Source organism: Cryphonectria parasitica (assembly GCF_011745365.1).
Source record: "Cryphonectria parasitica EP155 unplaced genomic scaffold M406scaffold_6, whole genome shotgun sequence".
In the NCBI taxonomy this organism is placed as follows: domain Eukaryota; kingdom Fungi; phylum Ascomycota; class Sordariomycetes; order Diaporthales; family Cryphonectriaceae; genus Cryphonectria; species Cryphonectria parasitica.
Genome location: NW_024468914.1, coordinates 2,490,735 through 2,517,120, shown reverse-complemented (window position 1 = coordinate 2,517,120; position 26,386 = coordinate 2,490,735). Strand labels below are relative to the sequence as shown.

At 50.6% G+C, this 26,386-nt stretch overlaps 5 protein-coding genes across 5 annotated transcripts; 4 read left to right on the top strand and 1 right to left on the bottom strand.

The window, feature by feature from the left end:
* Positions 1-495: 495 nt before the first annotated feature.
* M406DRAFT_262068 (NAD(P)-binding protein) lies at positions 496-1,407 on the bottom strand (the record flags this gene model as incomplete). Its single annotated transcript, XM_040917488.1, has 1 exon — positions 496-1,407. One exon carries the CDS (start codon positions 1,405-1,407, stop codon positions 496-498), a length of 912 nt encoding a protein of 303 aa, XP_040774633.1.
* Positions 1,408-2,537: 1,130 nt separating this feature from the next.
* Positions 2,538-2,934, top strand: M406DRAFT_103905 (uncharacterized protein; the record flags this gene model as incomplete). The annotated part of the gene is made up of 1 exon (XM_040915089.1): positions 2,538-2,934. The coding sequence occupies exon 1, from the start codon at positions 2,697-2,699 to the stop codon at positions 2,931-2,933; it is 237 nt and encodes a 78-aa protein (XP_040774632.1). The 5' UTR covers positions 2,538-2,696.
* A 3,528-nt stretch (positions 2,935-6,462) lies between these two features.
* On the top strand, positions 6,463-7,422 carry M406DRAFT_260972 (uncharacterized protein; the record flags this gene model as incomplete). The annotated part of the gene is made up of 3 exons (XM_040917409.1): positions 6,463-6,550; positions 6,607-6,877; positions 6,951-7,422. 3 exons carry the CDS (start codon positions 6,463-6,465, stop codon positions 7,420-7,422), a joined length of 831 nt encoding a protein of 276 aa, XP_040774631.1.
* A 2,496-nt stretch (positions 7,423-9,918) lies between these two features.
* On the top strand, positions 9,919-11,791 carry M406DRAFT_352427 (uncharacterized protein; the record flags this gene model as incomplete). Its single annotated transcript, XM_040922687.1, has 2 exons — positions 9,919-10,227; positions 10,312-11,791. Exons 1-2 carry the CDS (start codon positions 10,052-10,054, stop codon positions 11,789-11,791), a joined length of 1,656 nt encoding a protein of 551 aa, XP_040774630.1. The 5' UTR covers positions 9,919-10,051.
* An 8,407-nt stretch (positions 11,792-20,198) lies between these two features.
* Positions 20,199-20,606, top strand: M406DRAFT_357159 (uncharacterized protein). The gene is made up of 2 exons (XM_040923605.1): positions 20,199-20,379; positions 20,460-20,606. The coding sequence occupies exons 1-2, from the start codon at positions 20,203-20,205 to the stop codon at positions 20,469-20,471; spliced, it is 189 nt and encodes a 62-aa protein (XP_040774629.1). The 5' UTR covers positions 20,199-20,202; the 3' UTR covers positions 20,472-20,606.
* Positions 20,607-26,386: the final 5,780 nt, after the last annotated feature.

Sequence of the window (26,386 nt, the reverse complement as noted above, 5' to 3'; positions counted from 1 at the left end):
AAGTACATGACGACGGTTGTTGGTACTGTCCAGACCAAGCCAACGGTGTATCAATAAGTAGGCAGATGTACTGTTGGTATGTTGGGTCATCTGGGAGGCGGATCAGGTGCAGCTTTATTCCCGTCCTCTTAACTGACACCGCCACAACTCCTCACTATGAGCAAAAGGACGTTGCTCAAGCTCGGGCAATGTCATGTAAAGTAACTTAGAGTGTTTGATAATCATCCACTTCAAATTAGGAATGTCGTGATGTGAGCAGTGCCCAGTCAAGGTGAGGGAATACCAGCAGCTCATCCATGGGACGTCCTGATGATATCAATTATCACCTCGAGAAAGTGTCGCTGATTGTGCATCGTGGTTGTGTATTTTCTATTTGAGTTTAATCAGTCGATACAACACATTGGATGTTGCTCGTGGTCTCATTCACGTGTGTGATAAGGATCCTGACACCGATCCACGCAACTTGTGACAAGCGAATCCCTTGGCGGGCTCGAGCTACGCATCAAGCTCATTGACCACACTCTGAACGACATCGTCCAGATTCTCATCCTCCAAGCCCAGCGTCTCCATTGCAAAATCTGGCTTCTCCTCCCAGTTCCCGTAGAGCGCCCCAAGAACGAACACCAAGTCCTCGATGGCGTCCCGGTCGCCACCGTCAGCAAGGGATTTCTTCTCCTTGATGAACTCCTCCGAGTCGAACCTCTGGACCTCCCACTTTGCACCCGAGGCCTTCTCTAGGGATCTTAGCACATCGTTCTGGCTCACGCAGAAGCTCTGTATAAACAACATCTTGTTCTTGGTCTCCTCAGGTCTCTGCAAAATCCGCACTGTCGCCTTGGCGATCTGGGCCAATGTGGCCTGGGAGCTCTTCTTGTCCCCGTCGTCAATGATATCGGCCTTCTTCTCCTGTAGGTTGAAGTGTAGGAAGTTCTCCCGCAGACCCCAGTCGAAGAAGTGCCCGTTGACCAGCGAAGTCCAGGAGAAGCCCTCGTGCTGCTCGGCCAGCCTCTGCAGGCTGTCGCGGATCTGCACCTTCAGCTCAAACAGCGTGACCAGCTCTCTCTCCCGCTTGCCGTTGCTGTCGCAGCTGCCAAAGTCCGCGGGGATGAGCCTCTTGACGCCCGCGGCGGCGGCTGCCTTGCCAAACTTGATCTGCTCGGCGGCGTCCTTGGCCCGGTAACACACGACGAGCGCGTCCTGACCACGGAGCTGCTCGGTGAGCTCATCCAGCGGCAGGCCGTCGGACAAGGCCTCGATGCGGATCTTATCCTGGTGCGCCGGCGTGGACTTGGACTTGGCGCGCTGGAGGACGGTGACCTTGAAGCTGCCGTCCTGTACGAAGGCGTCGAGGATGTGGGCGCCAAGACTACCCGTCGCGCCCGCGAGGGCCACGTTGACGATGGACATGGTGCTCGTCTTTCTCCTCTGGGAGAAGGGTTGAGATGTGGGCGTGTGCCTGCTGCCTTGCCGTGGCGACCAACGATCTGCGAAGCAAATAAGAATCGAGGGTAATTGATTAGTCGAAGAATGAGCGTGGTTGGAATGGCGGAGGTTTTGGTCCGAGTGAGTCACGGTACTGGTAATATCTCTTCTGTCTAGAATGCACGCCACCATAAGCAGGTCCCTCCTTCCTTTACAAGACTGCAAGCCATCGTCATCACCACTGCTTCTGAGTCAATAGCGTGCATACTGCCGGTGACACACTTCGTTGCCGGAGAAGGCAAGGTGGGTCCAATCGAGGAGTTGCCTCAGGGTTAGGGCTCACTTTCGATCTCAATCGTGTGAGATAATGGAAGGTTATGATTTTCCCCCTTCCCTCTTTCTTTACTACAGGGACAAAGTTGCAAAGACTCTTCCATGAGAACTAATCATTAGAAAACAGTCCACTGAGGTTGGGACCTGTTCCCTTCATATCGAACGTTGTATTATTCTTCACAACCCATATAATGAAACCCTGACATATTTTCGACATTCCGTTCTCCATGGTCTTAGACTAGAAATAATGTACGAGCTCAGCATCTCTTTCAGTCCACCAACCAGACCTGGTTGTCCAGAGTCTTCTCCATACTGATATGGTGTGAGAAATACATGACCATGACCTGCCAATCCTGGCTCTTTTTAAAATGTTTGAACTCGCTCTCTAACTTAGCCTTTGCAAATTCAGGCCTCTCCTGTTCAGTCTCTGCGATGCGTTGGTTCATGTGAGCCTTGATTCTGTCTTCGGCAAGAGAAAGATCACGTGTGGATTTTCTCTCTTGCATAGTTAGCAGCTCTGCCGCGATCACTTCATCATCTGCGAGCTCTGCTGCGAGACTCATCATCGTCTCGGCCACGAGCGCTCCTGCTGGCGAGAGTTCTGTGAGGATGGCGTTGAACTGTCTTCGCACACACAGCTCCTTATCGTCTTCTTGATCGATCAGGACCAGGAGTCCGGCCTCGGGCTGAGGCCTATTCAGAGGGGCTGAGGTTGAGGACGAGTTCACATTCCTGATCAGTGCAGATTGTCCCGTCTCGGCAAGCCTGCACACTTGACGGCTGTTGGACTTCCACCACAGCTGTTTGGCCTCGAGGGTCCTTTTCCTAGCTTTCTGTGTGTAGTCATAATTACAGAGTTGGAACCATGTTCCTGTCTGTTCCTCTTTAAGGATAATTCGGTCCTCGAGCAGTAGTGCAAAGAGCGTATCCCACGGGTGGAGATGGAGTTCTTGCCCGTCACAGGTGTTTCCGTCTGCGGGCCTGTGAGCACGAACCCGGAACCTATAGCCTGGAAAGGTGACGCGAAATCCCTTACGATCAGTCTCCTGGACTACTTGGCCGAGTTCCGAGCCCGGCTCTGGTGTAAAGAACCTGACAGTGCGATGATTCAGATCTATCGAGGAATCCAAGAACTGTCGTTCCGCGTACGGGTCATCTGGGTTGTCCGTGGCCGATGACTCCGCCGCTCCGGCGAGGAAGCTTCTCGGCGCCCACCGAAATCCCTCAATATTCAGAGGGTTATCGACAAAGAAGATCACCTTGGGCGGAAGACCGTTTAATCTCTTAGCCAACATGCCCCAGACTATTGCCATACGTTTCTGTGCGGCGTCCATACCGTCTTCAAGGACGATATGTGTAACCTCCAGGTCCAGCAGCGTTGCAATGCAGAGTGCTTCATCTTTGGGGACAGACACTGAGCGGAAGTTGAGAGCCCACTGCAGCTTAACGAGAACGTCGTACGGGTTTTCCTGTGGGTCGACGGGCTGGGTTGAGACCCCTAGTGTCTTCCGTGGAGAGAACTTGGCAAAGGCGCTCATTGCGCGCCAAAGGTCGTGCAGCAACCTTATGTACCGCGAGTCCTTGGCACTTGCTTCGTGAATCTGCAGGAACAGGGTATCGGCTGCGATGGCGCGGTCGGCGAACTGAAAATACAATGATTGGGGCAGAGCCCCTTCTTGAAATGTCCAGAGCCTGCGCATCCATGCAGAGCAGGTGAGGACCCGCAAGAGTAGGTCTGCGGGGTGGACATTCTCTGAAGGCATGGTTGTGAAGGAATTATCCAGAACGAGGGTATGTGTGGACTTGCGGTAGACATCGGCTATGCGTTCTAGTGAGATCTTCTTGCCTTCCCATTTCACAGGACAGCACAGAGGATCAATCCAGACTTGGTACGCAGGCCTGCCTTGTCGCCCCCATTCCGGGTCGACGAGTCGCTGGAGATCGGCCACCAGGCGGTTGACTCGTTCGATCTGGCACCGTGGCAAAGAGTTGTCCCTTGGATTCCCAAGCCCATCAGCCCAGACCTGAAGAAGAATGTCAGCGAGTTCAGGATCTTTTGAGAACGTGAGAATGCGGGGGGTTTTCTGACATGAGATATGGCCACATACGGCATACCCTGTTCAAATGCCTTGACTTGAACTTCCTCCCTATCGCAAGTTATGCTCTTTATGATGTTGCCCGTGAGAACCGGGTATGACGGAGTACGTTCCAAAATGTCCATCACATTGTCCAAGTCAACGCTCACAAGGCCACACGGACAACCAGTTTCCGCGTGCGCAGGTTGATACTCGTCCAATTTGATCTGGAAGTTTGAACATTGATATTTGTGACAGGTTGCGTGACCCTTCCATTCTCCGTGTTTCTTGAGTCTGCTGATATAGTGACTGCCGTTCAGACCCCAGCATTCTGTTCTAACCTTCTCAATCTCGCTGGGGCACCACCCGTGATCCAGCATCTGTGCCTCTAGAGACCCTCCTTCAGAGAGGTAGCCATACGGCCAGGCTAGGCTGATGGAATGGAATTGCAAAGGCAGGCCAAGGCCCGCAACGGCAGAGTGAATCGCCGTAGCGAATAGCTCTCCGAGCGCAGCCAGAGAATACTTAACCTCGAAGGTGATTCTGTCTGCCAGCTCAGGTTGGAAGACAGTCCGGTGCGCAGCTCGAAGGCACTCATCGACGAAGGCGAGCCGTGGCGCCATCCCGCCCATGGCCGCGGCAGCTTCCCGACCCCGTTTCAGCATCAAAGGCCCGGATGCGAGAGCTTTGGCACCTGTGATGAATTTCTGTCCGTTGACCTCGAATATACACTCCTCGTAGAGGGCATTGCGCTCGCGCCCTGCGATTTCGGGGTCGATGATATGCCGCCCATTTTGTAGTCTGTTCAGGCACAGCAGCTCCGCGAGGAGACCGAAGAAGAACTGCGTCTGAAGAAATCCACACAACGCGTCTGGGTTGAGCTCCTTCAGCTCCCCCAAGGTGGAAAGGCCGCGCTTTGAGCCGTATGTGAGGAATGGATCCCCAGCCCAAGGCTCGACATCTTTGAAGAAAGGAGCTGGTTCTGTTGGGAACGCCGGGTCGGCTGGAGTAATGAGAAGATCCATCAGTCGCAAAAGATAATGAGCAGCTGCGGGGGACCGTATCTTGGGCAACCTTGTAGCTCCCAATATCTTGAGGAGCAGTATGTCTCGTTTCCTTATCGCTGGAGTGATGAATCTGAACAGGAACAACGTTGAGAGTAATGTGAGGGTTGCGAGTGGCTATCCAAGGCTCTAGTGCTCGTAGATGGCTCATGTGGCAGAGAGACCAGGAGGTCAAGGGTGACATTGTCCGCTTGTCCACGACTGTAGTCGCCTTAGATTGGAAGAGCGTGGCTGAGTGGCTGTATGCCACCATTCCTGATTAAGGATCGTGGTGGCATTGGCCAGAAGAGCAAGGATCGCAGAAATGTACCAAATTAAGTTGATCATGAATACTGAATACTAAGTAGTCGGTCAACAGTTGATCAGCACTAGTGATGACTTGAATCGGTTCTTGCCTCGAAAAGAACACGACTTGGTAGTGCTTCTGTTTCTCTCTTGACACAATATAGCTGCAGTGTCGAATTGAATCCTGAGGCGTCTCAACGGCCGAGTCTTCCTATGTGCAAAACTAATTAGCCAATATTCTCGAACAGGGATTCTAATGATACGTGAGAGGTAAGTAATTGGGACAAGAAATGGCCTTGAAGAAAGGCCTGAATTCGTTAAAAACAGCAACTCATGAAGCGTCTTTGTTCTCCCCTTTCCGGAGTGGAGCTCAGGTCTCTGGCACCAACAGCGGATATCTCGATGCTCGAATGTTCTGGCAATAACGAGGAAGCCATAGAGCGTGCCCCGAGGTTACCTGAGCAAATCATTTAAATTAATGGAGGAAATATGTGAGATTGACACTCAGTTTCTTGCTCGCTGGAAGTCCCTGGTTCGTAGAACCTGAAAGGCAATTAGGAATGTGAAAAGTAATGCAGATTGTCGAACAGTTAACAGCGAGATATTAGGTTCAGGCATCACGCTGAAAGTAAGTACTGTGTCATGTGGCGTCCAAAGGAATCACAATCGACCGTCAAGCTCCAAAAAGGGCCATTCGGGCTGCAAACCCTACAAGCCAATGACCTTGCAGAAGAGAGGACTGACCAAAATCAAAGCTTCCTGGAAATTGTCTTGAACGACGGAATTAATCGCCGTGTTTTGGGCCAGTCATCTTATGCGTGTGTATTAACGCCCGAGGCAATACCGCTCTGTTCCAGGCGTGAGGATCCGCCTCCGCAGGACCGATGGTTCGATCTGGGGGACTATGGATCCACCTTGTCAGACCACCATCGTCCGACCCATAAACGCAGCCTCAAATGTCAGCAGAGGGCTGCCAAACACATGATGTCAGGTTTGCGAAGAGCGAGCATTTGAAAAATATCGCGTCGCGATGGGAAATCTTCTTCATATACCTATAATAAGGAGTCCTTCTTGGGTAATTTTGGGCGTCAGGTCCAAGACCGGAAATCAGCCCTGTTTCGTCACTCTGCGATATCTCACAGCTTCGAGTGCTAGCAACCCAGTTCATTGGCCATCGTGCGCAAAAAAAAATCACTTTCGCTACGACGTATATCTCATATTTGGGAACCGAAAATCAGTACCTGAGCTAGATCAAAATGGCACCGTTCATGGGGTTTCGGCCGATGAGGCAACATATCGACCGGAAAGACCTCTATACGAATTTGGAGGCCAGAATCCAATATCTTCACACATTCCTAGATTTTGGGTCCAGTAAGCTTCCCATTGTGTGCCATAAAAGTGCATCAGAGGAGCTAACACGGCGTCAGATGACATCGAGGCGCTCATCGCGGGCTCCAAGTACATCAAACAGCTCATACCGGCGATCGTGAACATCGTCTATCATAAGCTGCTGCAATACGACATCACAGCCCGTGCCTTTGAGACTAGGAGTACGTCTTTCGAGGGACCGGTGGATCCGAGCTTGAATGAGAACAGCCCCCAGATCCTGCACCGGAAGATGTTTCTCAGGGCATACCTCAACAAGCTCTGCTCGGACCCCAGCACGATGGACTTCTGGTATTACCTGGACAAGGTTGGGTGGGTGCATTCTGAATCCCCAGTCACCAAACACCTCCGTGTCGTATTTGGACTGACCTTTCTTCTTTTATAGGATGATGCACGTCGGCAGAGGGCGTGAGCACCCACTGCATATAGAATACGTGCATATCGGCGCCTGCCTCGCATTCATCCAGGATACGCTGACGGAGGCGCTCCTGTCGCACCCACGTATCAAGATGGACAAGAAGATTGCGCTGGTCAAGGCCCTGGGCAAGGTTATCTGGATCCAGAATGACCTCTTTGCCAAGTGGTATGTCCGTGACGGGGACGAGTTCATAGAGGAGATGGAGAAGCCGGCGTTCGAGCAAGAGGGCTACCTGGACGGGAAGAAAATCTTGGAGGACATCGAAGAGGACAGCCAGACGGGTGCTGATGCCACCCCCAAGACGCCCAGGAGCCCAACAACGTGTCCCTTCTCGGGCATCCCTATACGATCAAAGCCTGAGGCTTCATCTCCGAAGCAGGAGAAAACCTCATCATCGCAAGAATCACCGAAGTTGGAAGTCGCTGCCAATGGTTCTTGAAAAGTTGGAAGACAGAGACAATGGTTCGGGGTGTACTGTGTCATGTCCGAATCATAGTCTGGGTGCTTGCTTGATTTGGGTCGGTTGTCTAGAGCTGAAAAGCCTGATATAGGCTTCAGTCATCAAAGACGAAATCATATTGGCGTATCATTGCCCTCAGAACAAAACTTTATCCTGCCCATCTTCAATGGCTTCGCTGAGATTCAGGCACTAGCATGTCGAAACGACCTTGGTAATCGCAGCTTGCGTTTCTTCTGATGTGGCTTCGGCTGTGAGAATTGTAGCAAATGAGGGAATTTGGAACATTTGAGTAACGGCCCGTCACCCAGGAGCAGGGCCGAGCTGTGAACCTTGCGTGATTTGTTGTGATGTGGCGGAGGTTTTGTTATAGATCGGTAGAAATTGAGCCTTTTATGCAATGTTCGCTCCGAATTTTTTTGGTTTGTTTGGAGAGGTCAATGGAAGGCTCCGTCGCGTCCACACCCATGGATCAGGCTCGTACAATTATTTTAGTAAGTGATATTGGTCTCGTGAGATCCATCGCACAGCACCGTTGTTGAAGCGATGCTCGACCGTGTTGGGCAGTCTTGAGAACAGGATCATAGGGCCACAGGTCATCTGTAAAAACGCTGAGAAAGAGAGACCTGCTTACCCAGTTGGGAGAGGTGAGCCGCCTTTCCTAACGAGCGAGACAGAGATGCTTCGATATATGGGATTTTGGGGTCAACCTGAATGCCTCTGGTCTACACATGCGTCTTGCTTTCTTCTGACCACCCAGTGCCAACCACCAGACCCTGGAGGTACTCTAGGCTATCAACGGCAGTGTGCATGAATCGAAGGCAAGCCCGGTCATGGATGTGAGTGTGCTATGAGACGTATCTGATAAGCCATGGCCACCAGAGTCCATAAAAGGGAAATGATACGTCACCTTTATCGCAAACTCCATAAATCTGGCTCTCAAAGGACATGAAGCGGGCCTGGGTCCACTGCCATCTGCGCGCTTATTGCAGGGTTTCCTCTATTGCGACCCAGATAGTTGTGGTGTAGTACTGTACTGTGCATACCAGAGATGGCTCCGAGAAAGTACTGAGGTACATTGCATTGTCCATTGCCAAGATTGTGCTTTCAGGGGAAAATCATTCGTGATACATTTTGGCGTTGTCACCGGGAAATTTGGCGTGAGGGGGATGTGGACAGAAGAAAGTTCCTCGGTTGAACAAGAACTTGGAAACCCTGGGCGAGGACCTGATTAGGGGGAGTAGTTATGATGGCCTCATTGACTTGAAACTTGGTGCTATGCAGAAATGAGAATGGATCTCTTACATCCTTACTAAGGTATATACCGTTATGTGCGAGCCTACGAAAGGGCAAAGTTGAGAGCGACCAAACTAACTTCAATATCATCATCACTCAGGCTGACCTCTTCCAACTTTTATGTCTGATCATAATGATAAGCCATGGTGGCGCGATCTGAAGACTCCCAAACTTCTCGAATGTCAACTAACCATCTTCGCGTTTGTGAACTGATGTCCTTTCTCTCATGCCTAGCCCTAGGATCGCAGACCATCGGCCTTGTCGCCAAGCAGCCGGCAATGATATTGAACTTGTTTATCGTGCAGAAAGTCTCTAGTGGGAAAAGACCCATAATTAGTTCTAAAGATCTCTTGTTACTATCTTTCCTCGCACATTCTACCCGCAGCATATTACGCCCCAGTCGATCCCACGGGCAGACATATCAATTATTTGACAAGCATGATTTGGTCATTGAAGCGGCCTTCGGAAGAAAGATGTGGGAATAATCATAGAGCGGACCGTTCCGTAGCGGCAGTAGTGGGGGTGGCTTCTCGAGCCTGAATGCCGTTTTCCCCTTCTTTTTCTATTTCTTCTTTGCTCTGGCAATTGGCGATGGAGAAGACCTCCATCCCTTTTCCTTTTCTCTTGTCCTCTTATGCTCTTTTCAACACCAATCTCCAGTATGGGCGAGATATCACTTTCCTCCTGGATCTAATGCTGCAGCCAAGTGAACTGGAGTAAACCTTCTTTAGTTGTCAGCGCAGCTCTTTGCCCAGACGGGCAACGGTTGTGTGTCATAGCTCGCTCAAAAGGTACACTCGAACCTTTGCAGACTCTTCGGTTATGCACGGTTTAGCCAGCTCTCTTGTGGACTGCAGTACACAAGTGCCATATTAGTGTGCAGTTTTACGTAGCCTTGACTAAAGGATTCTGAGCTCCACTGTTTGTATCTGTTCTCCATAGATACGAACGCCATTGATCGGCGCGCGCCCTCCGGTTGTTCTGGGGTTTGGTACATGCAAGTGGGTCCTTGGGGAAGATGCTCACGGTCAAGATTTGGAGAGCCTTTAAAAAAGGTAGTCCTCTGATTACCCCCCTTCACCCCTTCGACGAGGAACCCGAAAGAAATCTTGTGTGGTTTGGAAAAAGTGTTGACAAACAGACAAACCAACAGTCGTGACCAGCGCCGGCGCCTGAACCTGTCAACTCGAAGCTTTGGCCCCTCCACCGCAGCGACGACCCAAAGACAGAGCTCGGCTGCTCAGTCACCAACGTCATTTCAAGCTGTCAACCTTGTTTCTTCCCCCTCTCCAGCCGCCCTCGATTAACTACCAACATGAAGAAAGATGCTTCTTTGGGCGACCCGGAGAAATGGTCCAGGTCGAAAGACGAGGAATTCGCTGTTGGCGAGGTCACAGTCACGACCGCCACTGCCAATGTGATTGGGGCACAAGATCAGCTCCAGCGCGGTCTGAAGAGCCGACACATCCAGTTCCTTGCGCTGGGTGGCGCGTGAGTCCTGTTCCAGCAGTAGCCCTTTTGTTGTCCCCACGGACATGATGAAAAGAAGAAAACTGACCGTAATGTTTCGCTCAGCATCGGTACCGGTTTGTTCATCGGCTCCGGCGCCATCTTGTCCATGGGAGGTCCTCTCGCTCTGTTCCTCGGCTACGTCTGCATGATGGCCATCGTCTGGAACATGATGAACCTTCTCGCCGAGATCGTCGTCTACCTGCCACTCAAGGGTGCCACCATCCCCTACTTTGTCGAGCGATTCGTCGATCCCAGTCTTGCCTTTGCGACAGGATGGAATTACTGGTATGCCTACGCCGTGTTGTTGGCAGCGGAAGTCTCTGCGGGCTCCATCATCCTCGACTACTGGAAGACGGCCGTGCCGACAGCTGTGTGGATCGCCATCATCCTGCTCGTGAACCTCGCACTGAACATCTTCGCCGTCCGGGTCTTTGGTGAGGCCGAGTTCTGGTTTGCCAGCATAAAACTCATCACCATTACTGGTCTCATCCTCGTCGGCCTCATCATCATGTGCGGCGGCAGCCCTACACACGACGCCATCGGGTTCGAAAACTGGGAGGACCCGGGCCCCATTAATGAATACCTTGTTGGCGGCAGCACGGGGCGTTTTCTCGCCTTCTGGGCAGCCTTCATCAAGGCCGGCTTCGCATTCATCACCTCGCCTGAGCTCATCGCCCTCGCAGCCGGAGAAACCATCGCGCCGAGGCGCAACATCCCCAAGGCCGCTGGACGTTTTGTGTATCGTCTGGCTGTCTTCTATGGCCTGGGAGCCTTCATGATCGGCTCCATCTGTCCCTCCACCAATTCCAATCTGCTGTCCGCCGAGTCGAACGCGGCCGCAAGCCCATGGGTAATCGGCATCTCCTTGGCCAAGATCCCCGTCCTCAACCACATCATCAACGCCGCCGTCCTGACATCTGCCTGGTCCGCCGGAAACGCATTCCTCTACTCCGGCGCCCGTGTCCTCTACAGCATGGCCCAGTGCGGGCAGGCCCCCAAGATCTTTGCGAGGACTGGAAAACTTGGCGTGCCCTACATGGCCGTCCTAGCGACGTGGGCTGTCGGCTTGTTGGCTTTCCTCAGCGTGAGCGAGTCCAGCGAGGTCGCCTTCAACTGGTTCGTCAACATCAGCACCATCTCTGGCTTCATCGCCTGGATCGTCTGCATCGTCACCTACCTCCGCTTCCGCAAGGCCATGGAGTTCCGCAACCTGCTGCACACTCTCCCCTACAGGACAGCCCTGCAGCCTTACATCACCTACTTCTCGCTTCTCATCCTGGTGCTTGTAACCCTCACCAACGGCTTTGCCGTCTTCTTCCCTGGCAATTGGAGCGTGGCCGACTTTCTCGCCGCCTACATCACCCTCCCCATCTTCTTGGTGCTGTATTTTGGCCATAAGCTGTGGCTGCGGACCTCTTTTGCCCACAAGACAGAGGACATTGACGTCATCACCGGCGTGAGGGAGATGGATGCGCTCGAGGCTGAGGACGTTCCTCCCGTGCCCAAGAACTTGGTGCAAAAAATATGGTACTGGGTGGCGTGAGAGCTGTGTTTATTTGGCCTCCATAGGTTTTCAAGTAATCAAGATCGGATCAAGCCTTCATAAGTGACATAACTGCGCGCGCGGTATCGCGTCGATTAGAGGATGCGCGTCTTGTGTTCTTGTTTGTCTCGTCAGTCTTGGGTCAGTCTTGGGTCAGTCTTGGGCCCATTACTGGACCTTTCTTGTTAGAGACCACCTTCCAAGAGTATTGGAGAAGATAGGAGAAGCATGTTTCCGATTCGAGAACCAGCTCTCCACTACCAAATGTTTCTGGACCGTATTGTGCAACGAGAGTCCCTCACAGCCCAGTTCTCCTTTACAGTGATGCAGCGAGGGTCTGGCAAGGACCCTGACTGCCTTACTGGCTTCACCAGCGGTCATTTTGGCACTAGAGGGCGAGACGCGCTTTCCAGAGCTCAGGTGATTCTGGCTGTCGCATCAGGTTTGGACCTCGACGCGTATAGTTTTCTTGTCGGTTGTAGATGCCAGTGTTGCCCATTTTCTTCTCGGCTACTGGCTGATCTGTAGGGCTGCGTCATTGGTCTTCGTCAAGTGATGAGTGGGCTTGAGACTGGGTTTGTGGGTTGCTATTGGTCAGTCGCATGTTTTTGGTCATCGTCCGTTGGGTCTACGGCAGTTCTCAGCCAAGCAGGCATATATCTAGGCACGGGAGTCCAGACTGGACACGCAATTGGTACGCAAACTCCTGTTCCTGATTCAGCCCTAAAAATATATCTGCTCTAGGTCTGCTGAACCATGTATTTATTATTCGTAAGAAAAGGAGGAGAGGGGAGAAAAAAGTTTCGTTGCCGAGGCACCCGCCAAACATTCCCAGGGAGCATCTGCAATAGTTCCTAGATTATCGAATCATTAGCCACCCTGTACTTTGACTAGTCTTCTTTTGTCTCCTTTGATGAATACTTACTCGGCCAGCTGGGTATCCGAAGATAAGGGCGAGCACAAGCCTAGGTATCGCGGGCTGCAGCACGCTTTTTAATCTCGGCGTAGTATTTGTCTCGCGTAGAACCGCGAGTGTGTCGTCCGAGGGCCTGCAACAAAGGTGAGGGAGTTAGTGCGGACACGCTTCGTGGAGGCCTTGTGGGCATTGCAGTGCGCAGTGTGGAATTTACCTCTGCAATCTCCTGGAAGTTCATGCCCATCTGCTCCTTCATCTCGATGACCTGCTCGATCTCGGCGGCGGTCCAGGGGCTCTTGCGCGTATACTTGCGCTGCTTGGCCTGGGCAGGCTGGGCGGGCTGGGCGGGCTGTTGCACCCGCTCCTCTTCCTCCTCCTCTTCTTGTTGCTGCTGCGGCTGCGGCTGCGGCTCCTGCTGCTGCTGCTGCTGCTGCTGCTGCTGGTTGCCGGGCAGCTCGGCGGACTCGTAGGCAGCCATGGGCTGCACGGAGTATCCCGATTGGGCTAACAAAACAGGGTCGATAAGACCCAAGGGCACGGCTGGGGGTGGGGGGGCCTGGACCGACTGGGTCTGGTCGGCGGGCAGGAAACCAGCGACATCATCTAACCATATACAATCAGCATCAGCCTCGCGTGTTTTGGCCATTAGATCCGTACCTTGGCCGTACTGGCCGAAGTTTTGGGCGCCATCGTAGGCCGAGGGGGCGGAGAAGGGACCGGCCATGGGCACGGTGTCGTTGTGAGCCTCATTATAGGCGAAGGCGTCGGGGTTGTAAACCCCATACGCAGACGGTTCGTTCTCGAGGCGCTGAGCCTCGTCCTCTGCGAGCATCCACTCGCTCATGTCGTACGTCTGATCGGCCATGGTTCTCTCGGGACAGTAATGGAAGATTTGGATTTCAATGTCTGGTTGGTAGTTGAAGTCAGAGAATTGAATCAAGTAAGAAAGTTCGCGAGCTCCTGTAGCTGATGATGAAAAGATAAACAAAGGCTGGGTCAAGGATCGTGTACCGGATGGGGAGGGGGGAAAATTCTCTCGCGGGGCAAGTCTCGCCAATACATGGATATGACACGCAAGACAAAATCGATCAACAATAAGTATAATGACAAAGGGATTGGGGACATGTCGAGGGGCCTGGTCTGCATCTTGGAACCTTGGCTCTGCTGAGACGTGTCTAACAGAGAGAAGGAACTCCAAGATCTGGTACCAAAGTGATGTTGAGTGGACTTACTGGAAATAGGGAGGTCTTGGCCACCAAACTGCTGCGGGTTTGAGTAAACACAGACGCTGTTAACAGTAATCTTCTGCACAATGAACTGCTGAGCTATGACAGTCTTCGTTGTGGTAAGGGTAAAGGAGTAGGAGTTTCTGAGAGCTCAAGCGGAGGAAAGAATCAAAGCTGGTCTGTTGGAATTAAAGAATGTCTTAATAGTGCTGTGCAGGCTGCTGGAGGGGCATTTTATGTGAATTTACCACGGGAATCGAGGCCTTGGTTCACGAGATACTAGCCATCCTCGAGGGTATGTGCAGCTACCCAGGTATGCGGGGTGCAGGAGGGGCAGATATCACACTCGACAAGTACCACTGCTAGTATGATCAAATTCATATGTATAGGAGAGTGTGATCTTTGTTGACACTCTATCAGCTATTATGCTCCCAGGCCTATTTGGATAGCTTAAGGCTGTCTACATGTTAGTAGGGGTATCTTGGTGAACAGTGCAGCGTTCAGAAATGTAGTGGTTCGCTCAAAGGAAAGCTTTGTCAATTAAATATGAGCTGTTGATGCTGGTTGCTGGCTAAGCCATTGAGGATCATCGTCTACTGTAAAGCACTTGTTTGAATAGAGAACCTGGCTGTAATATCCATAGATGGCAACTAGTTTGTGCTATAGTATGTTACATAGGCTCTTTGGGACTTGCTAACTGTTTCTCACCTAGTCTAGGAGAGCAGTGGTGAGCAATAAGTAATGTCCTGCTATGCTATCTTTCCAGTTCTTTTGCCCATTCTATGTCACAATGAAGTTATTATGACCATGAGACTTGAACATTTCGATTGAGCGGATGATTCCTCGGGAGTTTTACAATGTCTGCAGAAGTCGCGAAAGTTTTGAATATGGCTTGAGGGAAATATGGGACCCTACTAACAGTGCGCCCTCGCACTCTAGGGATACTGTACCATTACTTGAAATGGTCTATAGAGGCGAGAGTTGAGAATGACTGCATAGTTGCCTGGGAATCAACGCGCCAACAACATAACTACTTTGATATCCACCGCAGCGTTATACAAGACAAAGAACCTGCTGCCGTATTCGTCCAGTATACAAGCATGGAGACAACGTGAGTTCAAACGACCACGCGCGATTTTTAGCGCTACATATTCCCCAGTAGTGGTCGTCATGGTACGGTGAGAAGAAGTAGAGACCATTGTTATCTGACCCGTCCATCACTGACTCCAATGGTTCAGCGTGGACCAGAGAAGAAGATTCCACAGCCTTAGAGCAGGCAATAGAAGCACACAACCGTTATCATAAGCATCATAGCTTGAAGACTCATTGAAATTTACCGGAACCGACACCTCATCAAGCTATCCTATTGCAAATGGGAAACAAGTGATTGGTATGGGCGATGGCAAATCTCTGTTCCGACCTCGCACGCAAAAAGCATCTACGCCCCAGTTGTCGGACTTTGTGCACATATAATTACAAATTAAGGTATGAAGTCTTGAGTCACCCCAAGCATGTAACAAACTACATCGCCTCGAGGATCAACTCTATTGCTCCTGTCTACTCCATTAGCGGAAATAAAATTTATGATCTCGAAATGTATCGTACTTACGCATGTAGCTTAGCACGCGTCTTAGAACAACGAGGCACTCGAAAGTACAAATGAAAAAATCGAGCAACTATTGTAAGCCCTTGTGCGTAGTGTGTAACAATACGAATCGTGTTGTGATGAGTAACAGGGTTTCTGTTAAGGAAGGTTTGGACTGTGTAACGAGGTTTTGTGAGGTTCCTGTAGATCCGCATATACCATTCTATCTCTCCCTCTTTACTTCAACCCTCAGAGTTTCACTTCTTCAGAACAGATGCTGAAGACGTAAGGCTGCGGGGCTAGACTACCCATGGTGACACCTTTCGGTTTCCCTGCACCAGCTTGCTCACCAGATTGGAAGATACGGGCAATGGCCACAACGGTTACCAGTCTAAGTACCCAGCTCAGAAAGACTTGGCGCTGCAGTCAAGACTTGCCAGAGAAGTCCACCAATCGGCGGTTCGCAGCAAGACACAAGATAGGAGATCTGAGAACTCTTGGCTCTTAGTGTAATATAAACTTTACCGCTTGTCTGTCTGACCTCACCGCAGGAGTCTCCAAGAGGTCCCAGATGGGGAACAGGACAAACGAAGAGAAAACACTGGGAGCGATGTGAGGGGTCAACCACGTGGCCACGGTTTGAGGCTCATCTACAGGGATGCAGGGAACAAGGGTTGAGATTGGCCCCAGCCTTGGGAGTTAACCACGGGAAGGATGGTTGCAGGTACAGTAGGGCTAGTGGAATGGTGTAGTTCACTTCAACCTTGCCCCATCATGAATCGGGCTTCATAGGTCGTGTTTACAGTCTGAATTTAAGATGGGCCCAATCCAGTCGTGCCAGGTTTGCTTACACCACCCATGAACTATGCGTTTGCAGAGCGTTTCGTCACCATGACCAGCCATTGGTCTCAGAAGCTGTCACGGGCTAGTTCTCCACTCCACGGCTCCGTTCTGTAATAGCGAAAGCGAGTTCTCAGCGTTGCGCAAACTGTTAATTGTCTGGAGGATTGGCCTCAGCGGTCATTACCATGGTTTATCTACCCATGATCAGCGTAATTAAGGTTCAGTAATGCTGACATCCAGTTACCCAATGCACATCACTAGGACGTGGTTAAGCGCTGTTGCCTTTCGTTCAGTCTAAATCTTACCGCATGGTCAGCCTCACTATAGAATATGCTTAGGGGGTGTCTAGAAGGCAGTGGAGAGTAGAACGGATAGTGGTAGACAGTAGACGTGGGCAGGGAGCTCATACGCACGGCCTTCAACACGCGTAATTAACGCGCGTAATTAAAATACGCCTTCTTCTCCACCACTGCAGTGTACTGATGATGAGTAATATTGGTATGATGAAGAGCAGAATGCTGCACTACAAAATTTCGTCATTTAGGTATACGCGTAACGAGTCATTCGTGGTTCGACAATTATTGCTGCCAAGGTACTCGTACGCAACATTCTGATACACAATTAAAACATAAATGCTCTATATCATGACTTCTACTCGTCGTCGGATCCAACAATCCAGGACGTACATACAGTTACCCAAATTTCTCTAGGGAGACGAGTACCTCCTGTGAGATCTTGAAGCCTCCGAACAGGAGAAGTACTGTAACATATATGCTTCAGAGGGGTGTATAGCCCAGGCTTAGTGGGGCACATTTTGACGAGCATGTGAGAACGCAGTGGGTGCCGGAGGAAAAACAAGTACCTGTCCAGGGTGCTAAACGTAGGGCCTAGCATTCTCAGCAGAATAAGTCCAGTAACCCCACGCCGTCATTACTAACCAGGAACAAAGTTTTCTTAGAAATCTTACTCTTACGAGCAGGCTGTTCTTCTCGGCTGTGACGCAAAATTTTATCTCCATCCTTGGCTTCATGTGTTGGCATTCTCCCTGGTCGCTGCTGGTTGAAAGCTGTCATCTGAGGGCTGCAACATGGGACCCTCCACAGCCACACAAGTCTCGCTACTGCAAGACTGGATTTCCGAGGGGAATAGGCAGTCCGTCGGCGTTACGACAACCCAACCTTGTCCTCCCAACAAGCCGAAGGGACGCTAACAAGGAAATTTTATGCTCGGCAAAAACTGCTTACTTCGTTACTTGCAAACATTGCTACCCATCCAAGGGCACGTGTTGGGTTGACTTGGAAATTGATTGGAGCTCATGCCTCAAATCAGGCTGGACGCCGGATCACGGCAAGGCCCCTGAGCATAGAGACCGTGACAAAGATGCAATCTACTGCATTGTTTCCGCACGTACTCCTTCAAAGAATCTCCGGTGATTCCTCTCAAATGTTCTCGAAGTCCCATGAAGCTGTGGTTTAATGAAATTAGTTCACCAGTATCAAAAGACTTGGCTGTCGGACTCCAAGCACGGTACTTCTTCGTTTCTGTGGGGAGACAAAATCGTGAAACTTTGTATCATTCCAGTATAAATCGGTTAAAGACAAGAATCTGGGGTACCTAAGCAACCTTGGCTGCCTCCTACGTAATTTGATCGGGCATCATTCCGCTGAGTGAGATTCATCAGTCGCCTTTGTGAAGGCCCAGTATAAAAGGTGCATGGGGCAGTGGATCGCCTTTCACGAAGACTTAAAGAAAAGGCGGGGTAGCATTGCTCTTCGCCATTAGTTAAGCCCCCTCTACAATGGCCGGATGGAGTTACCGACAGAGTGGTAGTCATGAGACTCAATTTCAGGCGACGATAAGCCTTGAGCGGCCCTGGCTTGCAGAGTAGATCTGTGTTTCATTGTCGACATGCACCCCTGCTTCAAATGCAATCACAATGCTCATGGTCCTTTTGGTCACTACCCTTTGGCATCTGAAAAAGATTCCATTCAATCTAGAAAATTGATAACATATCAAGTAGCGGTCAGACTGGTGATTTTCAGCCGTCAATCCAATAGAATTGGACGTGACCCTGTTTCTGATCGAGCGACTGATCTTACAGGCTACACGGGGCCGCCGCTGTATGGACATCGCGGTAATGCAAAAAAATCAATTCTCGGGCGTAGTGGTTCGTCCCTGACGTCTGGGATCCTTTTGTATCCTCAGCCCTATAAACGAAGCTGGATCCCCACGCCCGGCTATGCTCAGTAAATTATACACGAAATCGTACTCACGATGCCGAGGCCCCGTGACAAATGACACGTGAGGGGCGTGGGGGGGGGGGGGGGAACAACCTGCAGGCCGTTTGATTTGCAGCTTTTTTTTTTTTTTTTGGTGCGAACTCGGGTCAGCAGGCATTTCTGCCCAACATAAAGACCCACTCTGCTGGCCCTGTCTAATGCTTTGAGCATGGATCTGCTTCTGACGTTTTCGGTTTGGACCCTGGCGTCTTCCTGCATGGTGATGTACATTCGGTTGAGACATGGTTCAAAGATGGATAAGGCTCCAGAATAAATATCCATTTCGGAATGACTGCCTGCGTTGCGATAAATGACCGGCATGTCGCAGTCCTGCTTGCCATATGTAACGCGATGCAGACCTCGATTGACACGCATATGGACCAAAATTACATCTGCGTATCTACTTCAATTAACCAGTTAGCGTTCTTCTTTATCTTTTGTAGGGTTTCGTCGAGAGCTACACCATACAAGGAAGTATAAGATAACATATCAATGGAAATATCAGTGTAGAGCGGTTTTCAACACCACACCTGCATTCCCACGTAGTATCATTCCCCTACCCTGATAATTTGTCAGGCACAACAACAAAACCTCGAGGGGCACCACATGGCCGGTAAAAGCAGGTATTGAAACAGTCTTGCGCAGATCGCTCTGTACATCCCTTGGGTTTTTTTTTTCCCCGTCTTCATGGCTGCGCCTCGCCATGGTGTCATCAGCCTCACGGTTTTGAATTTATCTCCGCCTGGCTAGTACGGAATTGCGTCGGTGAAACCCGTAATACTTCCAGCTGCAGTCAACAGCTACACCTTGTAAAATTTTCCAATTCACTGTTGCCTGCGGCCCTAGAGCTGCATGTCGAAGAGCGGTCAGAAAATTTCTGAAGGCCTGAGAGGATACATCAATTTTGTAGACGACGATCAACTCAACGTGGGTTGCATCGAGGAATATAAGAACAGCTCATCTCTCACTTGGACCACGAATAGTCAAGAGAATATACACGCCAAAGCACTGCACCTCCTCTGAGACCTCTCCGACGAAACTTCATTCTTGTTTTTGCTTTTTATCATCTCAGGAAGTCTCTCAGGACTTTAACGCCCCTCCTTTGGATTGCCTTGTCACAACCACATCCGTGCCATCAAGCGCGCAGTCCATCCTTCTTCAATTCTCTTATCCAAAGAATTTATACTGCCTTTCCTTTGAGACAATACACTTTATCAGGATGTCTGATCGCGCTATGCAAGGATCCGTCCCCAGGTATGAGACTTTTCCAATCCAAATAGTTTATATGTAATCATTCGAGCTTGATATGCCAGCGTCCCTTGTATGGGTTGCTCTGATCTTCCTCTTGTGGCTTCCAATCATTCCTTCTGATAGGAGATTGTTCCTTGTGGTTTTCTTCTTCATTCCATCTTCCTCAGCCCCTTCCCAAGATGCCCGTGTTCTCTCCGTGCTTGGTTGCCAAGCAGCCGGCTCTGAGTATCTGCCTCAACTTTGGCTTCTTGCTACCGACAATATAATGCGCCAACTAACACTGATCTGGCTCAGCGAGTCGAATGTCAGAGATGCCCAAGTTTACAATACCCAAGGATCAAGCCATCAGGGCAACCAAGGGTCGAGGCAACGAGATTCAACCTCGACCAAGTCCGGCGAATCGTCTGCTCGGGTATGTAACGGAGATGTGCTCCGAGGAATCGGCGCTCAGTTTGAGCCAAGCCCTGAGTACAAGGCACGCAAGAATTGTAAGTCTATTGATTCCCTACCGCTTGCTTCTATCGATTCATATCGAAACGACCCGGCAGCTGACATCGCTATGTGATAGAAGAGCCACTAATAAGTCATGGCTATCCCGGCGGGAGAGCTCACGGCGCGGGCCGCCTTGTGTTACGAGAGGCTCTAGGAACATCCCTGCGGAGCAGAAGAGACCCCAATTCAAAAATTTGTTTCCCCGTCGTCGACGTTGATGTTGAATCTTTCCCACGAATATTGCCTACATGGAGATCACTGTCTGGCGTACCTGCTCCTCCTCTCTCTCTCTGTCTCTCTCTCTCCTCTTTCATGTGATGATGTCCGGCTTTGTCGAGTGACGTAAGTGTCCCTATGGGGGCCCTTATGCAGCACAGCCTCCCCAAACCCTTGCCAGCACAGTCCAGGAACTGACTCGGGTTTCACGTCATGCGCAACACTTGCATGAACCCTACTGGACCTACAATGCCTCAAGGAAAGCTACCGATTTGATTTTGTTTGGTTTTCCTTGTCTTCTCAGTTTCGACGCTAGAAAACAAACTCCACCGACTCGGAATTTACCGAGTTGACGAAGTTGCAACTATCAAGACAGCCCCTGCATAACTGCAACCCATGCGAAAGCCAAAGGTCGGCGGTCCAATACGGCGGTGCCTCTTTCCGCCGTCTGAATTTCTCTAAAGGACGAGTATCAATGTCCAGGATCGCTACTCACTATATCACAATATCAAAGTTGGCTTCCCCTGCCATACCGTTTCCAATATACTATGAGACGTGTTCTGAGTCGTAGATGGCAAGGCCCTGTCAAGGCGCATGGCTGCGCAAACAGCCTTTGTTGTTAGTGTTCGTTTGCGGCTGACGCAGATCATGCAGCCACCTTAGGAAAAGCAGACCCATCGGGCACTTCCCGAAACCCTACTTTTGACGTGTCAATGCTTGCATCATTTTCGCAAGAAAAAAAAATGTTAAAAATTTGCTTGCCAACGAAAGTAACAGTGGGGCCCAGTGGAACCTGTTTTTTTTTTGGGGGGGGGGGGTGGGAGATCGTGGCGCAGATGAAAGGATTCCAATTCCTAGCGATGATGCTCTCTCTCTCTAGCATCTGTTTGGGTGGTGCAGAAATACTCGATTCGCCGTGAGAACGCCGAGCGGACGACCCGAATGCACCGAGATATAATGCAAAGATGATGCAGGTGCCTGCCCGCGAGCGAGCGATTGCCTATCAGCCTAAAAGCAAAGGCCGCGTGTAGTATCACGGCTGTTTTTCATCGCCACCCGGCCCAATCTGAGTCCAACCTGGATGGGAGTTGACCATACAGGCTTGAGTGAAGTACATAGTACCTAGTTGGCGCTAGAAACGTCGCTTTAGTTCCGGAAGGATTCTTAATAAAAAAAAAAAAAGGGGGGGGGTGGGGCCAAGGAAAGAAGGAAAGAAGGAAAGAAGGGGGAAATAAAAATTTGGAATACAGACCTCTTCCCCCCTCTCCAAAGAAAAAGAAAAGAAATGGAAGGAGAAAAGAAAGACCACGAAGGAAAAACCCAAAGAAGCCATTTGTCCGCAATGTGGTATTCAGATCTCTTGTCTACGCCGCTCGCTTATCGATCTCACATAAAGTGCCTTGGAATTTGCATCTACTACAGTCCAGAGCGCCTGATCCGTCCACTTTTTCTTCTCCACCCTCCCTACTGTGGATGTATGATTCAAATTATTTCAAAGTCAGAGATGCTTCTGCTTTCCATATCGTTGTCTTGGTCGGCTCCAACAATATCGCCAACATCGCCGTGGTCTAGGACCAGGCGACACGAGGATCCACTCTGTGGTGCGGCTCCTTGTCAGAGAATTTGCTCCTGGGGCACTCTCGTGGCACTAAGCAGTCGTGTGTCGCTCTCAGATCTTTGGGAAGCCCCCGAACCTGGTTTATCCATTGTGCTTCGGATCTTTCATCATTTTGTAGCCCCCTGAGCGGCTCTGGAGTATACAGGGCTCGAGGTTGCCTTATTGGCACAATCTTGGCACGCCCCAGTATAGTCGACAGGGGGGTTTCCTGGTTCTTCTTTTTTCTTGTTTGCTTTTTTCGGAGCTGTCAACTATATTTTGAGTCAGGATGTTTCTGGTTACATCCTAGCATCTGCCCACATGTGGACTTGATTTTGATGGGATCCCGAGACTTATGCAGGTGGTCGCGCATGTACCACACGGATTGCGCCTTCCGCCGCCCCCGCCGTGCACACCATGTAAAGAAAGGCGCTAGGCTGTACGACCCGTTCTGAACGTTCTGACTCCAATGCACTCTAATATAGTCAGAGAACACCGTCTGCAGGGAGCCAAGCTTCGCTGACGCAAGTTGGTCGGAACGATCCCGCCGCATCAGGAGCCGGTTGGGCCCCGGTGGCAGGTGGGGGGCGGGGGGGGGGGGTTGTGGTTGGGTGACGTGATCTCAAGAGCTGAACTCGGCCGCCACGGCCCATCCGAGCCGCCTCGATCCTGGCAGAGGACTTGGGAACTCGGATCATAAGCCTTACCTCGTCACGGGAGGTGGCAAGAGGAAGAGAGCGAAGGCCACTCATCAAGGAACGGAACCCTGCACAGGTGTATGCGCGGATCGCCTCGTCTAAACTTGCGTGTGGCTTCTATTCTTGAACCATGTTGAGGTCTACGTAAATACCTCAATACTGAGGGGTTGTTAGTGGGATTTATCCCGCGCACTATTCAGTAGAGGAACGCGGGCTCCGGTAGAGGCAGAACGAGCATAGAGGGCCAACGCCCTTCTGCCAAATATAGTACGGCCACATCTACTTACCCACCTAGATACTTTCGTAGACTTAGAACATACATACAGTGTGTTGTTGTCATCGTATCGTTAATCATGTCACAGCGATATCGAGGATTCAAGTTTCCATGATTGCTCGGCAAGGCTGAGCCTCCAAGAAGCCTAGCGATCGGTACCAATGTGGACCTTGGCGCTGTTGACTGCGAGTACATGTAGCATTTAAATGGCAAATGGATTGCGTTTCGTTACAGGAGAAAGAAAAACAGTCAGCTGAAAGAGGCTATCTACAGTGCTGAGTGGTTGGTTGGCCACGCTAGTGTGATCAGTGACTCACTGGGCCTCCCACAATTTTTTTTTCCTACTGTGGTTTTTCCTCGGCACTCTTCAGAAATATTGCACAATAAAGAGGTGTCATAATCGACAGGAATCAAGAGTCAAGTAATGCGTCGTGGTAAAGGATTACTGGCAGAATGGAAGTCGAGATTTAAATTATGATCTTCATATGTGGCAACCAGTTCAACAATGTTTGCCACGCGGTAGAACAGCCCAGGCCCAGTTGAAACTCTTAAGGGGTAATCTGGTTCTGTACATGACCTCAAAAGAGAATGACCTCCACACTGTCATACGACGCGAGCCGGGTCAGCTGAGGATAGTCGTACTTCTCACCGGGGAACTGTCCGACCGGTCACAGGTTCCATTGCCGCCAACGTACACCAAGCGCTCTAATACTACACACCGTAACATTTTGTTATAGCACCTCCACCAGGCTTACCTATTACTAAGGGAAATGCGGCTGCGAGCGACCTGTCGTTCCCAGGTCCCGCGATGGCTTGACCAACCGGGTTGTGTAGATCATTTCCGCGGTCAAACACAAGCTCCTTTTTGGGGGGATGGGGGGTGGGGGGGGGGGGGGCTCTTTTCCCTTCTTCTCTGACCTGCCTTTTTTATCTTGTACAACCTGAGCGAGTCATCTCCCCCTCCCTTCTTTTTTCCATTTTCCTTTTTTTCTTCTTCATTTTTCAGATGGCTTCACAGACAGCCTGACAGGCGTTTTTCTCACTGAAACAAAGTGTTGGCGCAGGCTGTGCCGTGTGGCCCGCCCCCACGACAGGATGACGAGGGTGTTGAAGACAAGAGCGGACGTTCATGCATCACACTGCGAGTGTCTCTGGGGCGGCTGTCCTATTTACCCGCTTAGTTAGCCTCTTGTTTCCTTACTCTCACCCACTTTCTCTTCCTGTTCTGTTTCTTTTTCTAATTATAAGTCTAGTCGCGGAGAAATTTTCGAGCAAGGCCAAAGTTCCCAGCAGGGGAAGAAACGCGGGATGTGAATTTTGGGGAGACGTGACTTTTTTTGGCATGAGAATCTCGAAAAATTACTAGCGGGGTTTATTAGTAGGGGTAACGTACCTTATCCGGGGCCGAGAGGTGAAAATCTTAGGTGTTAGCAGGATTCGAGAAAGCGTCGCCTTTAACTGCTACACGCGTGGGCATGCATGAAGGGCCAGATGTCGGGTACTGTAGAAGCACAGTACCGTGTTTTTGTTTTTGGGATGGACAAAATAAAAATAAAAATACGGGACCACAAGCAGCCATCGATCGATATGGGCCGGGGAACTGATCCACAAACGATCCATGTTCAGACAACCAGCCCCCAAAGGAGAGATGGAGACGTTCCCTGTTGACATGCCCCTACAATCCGCCCCGGACCATGCAGAGCAAGCATCTTCGGACGCTTATGTCTGTTCGGGCGCTTATGTCTGTTCCTGACTCGTACAGTAGGACTTGATTGGGATAACCACAGTAAACGATTGACCAGGCTGCGGCGGCTTTGCCCTCGTACTAGGATTGATGGCACCAGCAATTCTCGGCCGAGTCTCTTGCAGATATACCTATCGGAGCCACGACCACAGTGAGACTAGGTAGCTTCACTATTTTGTTGCAGCTGGCTCTCCTACATCATGCATATCTTTTTTCTGCCATGTGTGTTACTGTCTCGGTTTCAGGAGCATGGAGAGGAGCACCGCAGGGGGCTTGTCTGCTAAACGCAGCTGTACTATGGTTCTTATAAAAATCTATGACTACAAGAGTCCTCGGTCAAGACTCCCTTGCTGTATCATTTTTTCAAAGACACGGCAGGTATTGTTGGACAAACTCTATATTGCTGCGCCTCAGAGGAGGCTCGCGACGCAAATTTCGTCATGCGGCAGAAAGGGGAGATTTTAGCGTTCTCGTGGCCTGCTTACTTCATCCTTTTCTGGATGGCGGGGGGCGGCGGAAGATGACGACTTTTAGCTTCCTGGTGGGTTTGGGTTGGCAGGTCGTGTTCGGTCTTGTCCTTCAGTACCAAGTAACGAGATCGGCAGCCAACGGACTCGAGAAACACGAGCTCTGGAGGATGATAATGTCGAAGAAAATGTGAATAGCTGCGGACGATGCTATCATGTAATTATGGTGATCCCCGCTAACTATTCGTAACCTGAAACGAGGCTGGGCCTACACAACCGGTCAAAGCACTCAGTGTTGGTAGCGAGATGCTGGGGCTATCTCTATGTCCATACCAAGTAAGGTGTTCTTGACAGCTTAGAAGCATCGAGTTCTCATCAGCCCACCTCAGTCCAGAACTCGTTGACCCACTCCGGAATGAGACCTGTGTGTTTCCATCGGATGTCATGGGACCTGGCCGAGGGTTCTCATAAAAATGGGTGTCACGTAAATAAAATGATGATACGTAGAATCACTATAAGTAATGTATAATATACATACGGACTACAGGGGACTGACAGGGTCCAGGGCTCTTTTTCGACCCCTGTTTTATTGAGTTTTCAGGTTGACCACAAGATATTCTACAGCCACTATCTTTTCGGCATGACCCCAATGGAAATGAGGATGAGTTTTACCCCTCCACCCCCCTTCTCTTACCCCCCTCCTTTAGTAGCGCCAGGTGGTGAGGTGGCACCAGCCTGCAGCAGGCTCTGACCCTAAAACGAGCAAGCCCAAATTACACCCCTTTCACTCTTTTTATTCTGATATCGACGCAGTCTGTTGCAACCCTCATCAGCGCCATGAGAGTCTCTCGGGCTCTCGTTGGTCCTCCGACGACACGCATGCTATGAGTAGGTCGTGGCATTCTGCGCGATGCTCGCGCTTGTGGCGCCACCTTGACATGAAACTTTGCATATTAGATTTGAGGGAATTGCCAGGTAATGCTTTTCGGGTGGTTTCTTTTTCTTCT